At 56.1% G+C, this 3,435-nt stretch overlaps 1 protein-coding gene across 1 annotated transcript; it reads right to left on the bottom strand.

The window, feature by feature from the left end:
* Window positions 1-1,220: 1,220 nt before the first annotated feature.
* On the bottom strand, window positions 1,221-3,034 carry LOC123151074 (skin secretory protein xP2). Its single transcript, XM_044570860.1, has 2 exons — window positions 2,800-3,034; window positions 1,221-2,516 (listed from the first exon to the last, which is right to left on the bottom strand). The coding sequence occupies exons 1-2, from the start codon at window positions 2,812-2,814 to the stop codon at window positions 1,587-1,589; spliced, it is 945 nt and encodes a 314-aa protein (XP_044426795.1). The 5' UTR covers window positions 2,815-3,034; the 3' UTR covers window positions 1,221-1,586.
* Between the last annotated feature and the right edge of the window lie 401 nt (window positions 3,035-3,435).

The raw sequence follows: 3,435 nt of genomic DNA, 5'->3' as shown, positions 1-3,435 counted from the left end.
GGGATGCAACTCTACTATCTTGATTTTGTTGACCAGCCCAATTTTTGCTACCACCGCTTTCAATTTTTGATAGAACTAGCATTTTTTTGCTACCACTGTTTTTTGTTTTGCTGGAACCAGCCCCAATTTTGCTTCCACCGGCTTCGAGTTTTGCTGGAACCAGCCTCAATTTTGCTTCCACCGGCTTCGATTTTTGCTGGAACCAGTCCCAATTTTGCTTTCACCAGCTTCGATTTTTGCTGGAACCAACCCCAATTTTGCTTCCACCGGCTTCGATTTTTGCTGGAACCAGCCCCAATTTTGCTTCCACCGCCTTCGATTTTTGCTGGAACCAGCCCCAATTTTGCTTCCACCGCCTTCGATTTTTGCTGGAACCAGCAATCCTTTGTTTTTTCTACCATCGGCTTTGTATGCAAGCGATGCCGCCGTCACCATTGATGCTGCAACGTGCGGTGGGCAGCACCGGCGAGGGACGGTGTTGCGGTCGGCGCCGCGGAGCTACCATGGATGCAACACGGAGGCAAGAGAAAATGCTGCTTTGGTCAACGGCTTATTTGTTGCGAGCGAGCGACGGCGGCAAGCATCAGCAGTGAGCATCTGCGGCGAGGCAAACGGGCGAGGTCGGCGAGCGTGAGTCGGCGGCGGCCGAGGACGAGCGGGCGCTGGTCTCTTTCCCCTTTCATTTTCCCGTTGCTTTTTTGCTGCAGCGTTTTCTATAAGGTTGACGATGGAATCATACGGTCTACAAAAGCTAGATCGTGCGGCCCACGCGGGACCGGCCGAAATTTTCAGCCGGTGCGCCGACGCCTATCAGTCGCCTAAAAAAAACACCTACAGTACGTCAATTCTAGGTGATAAATTACTGCGCCACACAATTATCACCAACTCGTGATGTTTGTGGTGGCTAGTAGCAATTTCACGACCCTGGAGGTCTTGTGTTCTATACCTAATAATAGCACTGTTTTTTTGGATTTTCGATCCGTGCGTGCGACAGTACACAATCACTAATGGGCCGGCCTAAGGCGGACTCAAAACAGGCCAGATCTCTGACGTATTTTCTAAAAAGACCATCTTACCCTTTTTTATGAAGGGGTATGGACAGATCTCGTCCGTTAATGTGTTTCTGAGGGTTGTATCGAAGAAGAAGTGTATTTAAAATTGCAGCTCGGATCATGAACCCCACAGCACAGGTGAGACATTACACAAAGGTGCCAACACAGTGCACAAATAAATAGCTACACATATATATTAACCAACGGAAACACCAAGAAAAAAAGAGACGAAAAAGAGGGTCCAAAGCCAGTGACGCCATGGCATCACTGACAGTGGGACCCGGAACGCCACGGACACATTATTGAAGCCACCCGAGAACGACACCCATACGACTGCTAGCTAGACATTGTACGCAGCTACGTCGCGTACAATACGCGCCCAGACGACGACGATCGGCCACTCACGAAATACGCCCACACATACGGACCCAATAATAAACGAACTAGGTACGGTGCCATGGCATGCCAGGGCACGCGCATGGAAGCCAGTCAAAGGCCAGCTGAGGAAGCACGATCGGACCCGCGCGCATCAACTCACTCGGTGGCCTTGTTGGCGGCGGCGGCAGCAGCTGGTGCCTCTGCCGGCACCGCCTCGGCGGCCGTGGGTGCCTCCACAGGTGCCTCGGCCGGTGCCTCTGCTGCCGGCTCTTTGACCTCCGCCTCTGCCTCGCCAGCAGCAGATGGTGCTTCTGTCTCTACCGGTGCTGCCTCGACGGCGACGGCAACCTCCACAGGTGCCTCGGCAGTTGCTGCTTCCTCCTGCACTGCCACAACGGCCTCGGGGGCAGCTGCCTCCTCCACGGCCGGGGTCTCCTCTGCCACCGGCTCTTTGGCCTCGGCCTCGGCAGCGGCTGGCTCTGCCACTTTGGTCTCGGTCTCGGCCGGAGCAGCTTCTTGCTCTGGTTCCTTGGTCTCGACCTCGGCCGGTGCTGCCTCACGCTCCACCACTTCGGTCTCTGTTCCCTCGGCAGCGGCAGCTTCCGGCTCTTTGCTCCCGGTCACTGCTGGCACAGCAGGAGCCTCCTCGGCGGCGGCGGCCGGCTGGACAGCCTCGGGCTCGGCCACTTTGGCCTCTGTCTCGGCCTCCTTGGTCTCCGCTGGAACTGCCTCAGGCTCTTTCGCCAGCTCGGTCACGGCCGGTGCAGCAGCCTCCTCCTTCGCGGCCTCCTCGGCAGCGACAACGGCCGGCTCGACAGCCTCAACCGCTGCCACCTCGACCGTGGCGACAGCCGGCTCGACAATCTCCACCGCTGCCACCGTAGTCTCCTCAACCGCGACGACGGCCGGCTCGACAGCCTCCACCGCCACCGTAGTTTCCTCAACCGCGACGACGGCCGGCTCGACAGCCTCCACCGCCACTGTAGTCTCCTCGACAACGACGACGGCCGGCTCGACTGCCTCCACCACCGCCGGCGCCGGAGCCGGAGCCTCCTCGACGGGCATCGCGTGGGTTGCGGCTTGTACCTGCGTTTACATCGATGCACATCATCATGTCATGTCAGATAAACACCAGTACGCAGCGTACGTGCGATCAGGTTGCTCATGCGCAAAGCTGGCCGATGGTGCCACAAGTCGAGGTGGCACCGTGGCAGCAGCCAGCAGATCAAAAGCTACACGATCGAAACGCAACCAAACCGTAATAATGCACACTGAGGTGGCACCGTGGCAGCAGCCAGCAGATCAAAAGCTACATGATCGAAACGCAACCAAACCATAATAATGCATACTGAACAGCGTAGATCTCTACCTGGACGGCGGCCATCGGCGAGGAGTTCTGAGTCGACCGGTGCGAACTCCGACGAGCTGAAGCTAGAGCTCGGTCTGGCGCGACTGATCAGACCAGACTATGCGATCGGATGTGTTGTGTGAAGCAATGCGCTGCGGTAGAGGGGGCTTATATAGCGGCTCTCAGGGGCAAAACGGTCACACAAAATTCACAGCTAGGATGCAAAAAGCAAGCCGCCCTTTCTCGTCATGCCGAAAAATAAAAATGAAATCGAGGAATCAAAACACCGATCTGCATCACTCTGATCTTGGCTGGGAATCTGCGCCGATATATACTAGTATTTGCAAAACTATAGTAGTACGAGTACGCACTGTGGATGCAAGCAAGTTGCGTACGGTGATCGCTATATCGAAATTAGGGTGGTGGCCACCCATGGCACCGGAGGCTATGGTCCAAACTGCTGTGTTTACGGGTTTGGTTTGCTTTGAAATTTTATGGAGAGAAAGGCCAAGGGAGAGGGCTGGCAAGGCCACGAGGGCAAGCGTACCTTTTGCGTTGTAAAGAGGGGGCCATCGCGCTCAGTCTCACGCATGCATGCACCGACCAGCCTGATCAGTGGTACATGCATGTGTACATCGCGTCACCACCCTGCACGTC

The sequence above is a fragment of the Triticum aestivum genome, chromosome 7A (genome assembly GCF_018294505.1).
Source record: "Triticum aestivum cultivar Chinese Spring chromosome 7A, IWGSC CS RefSeq v2.1, whole genome shotgun sequence".
Taxonomy (NCBI): domain Eukaryota; kingdom Viridiplantae; phylum Streptophyta; class Magnoliopsida; order Poales; family Poaceae; genus Triticum; species Triticum aestivum.
Note: the sequence above shows the minus strand (reverse complement) of the source record. Positions and strands in the feature narration are given on the sequence as shown.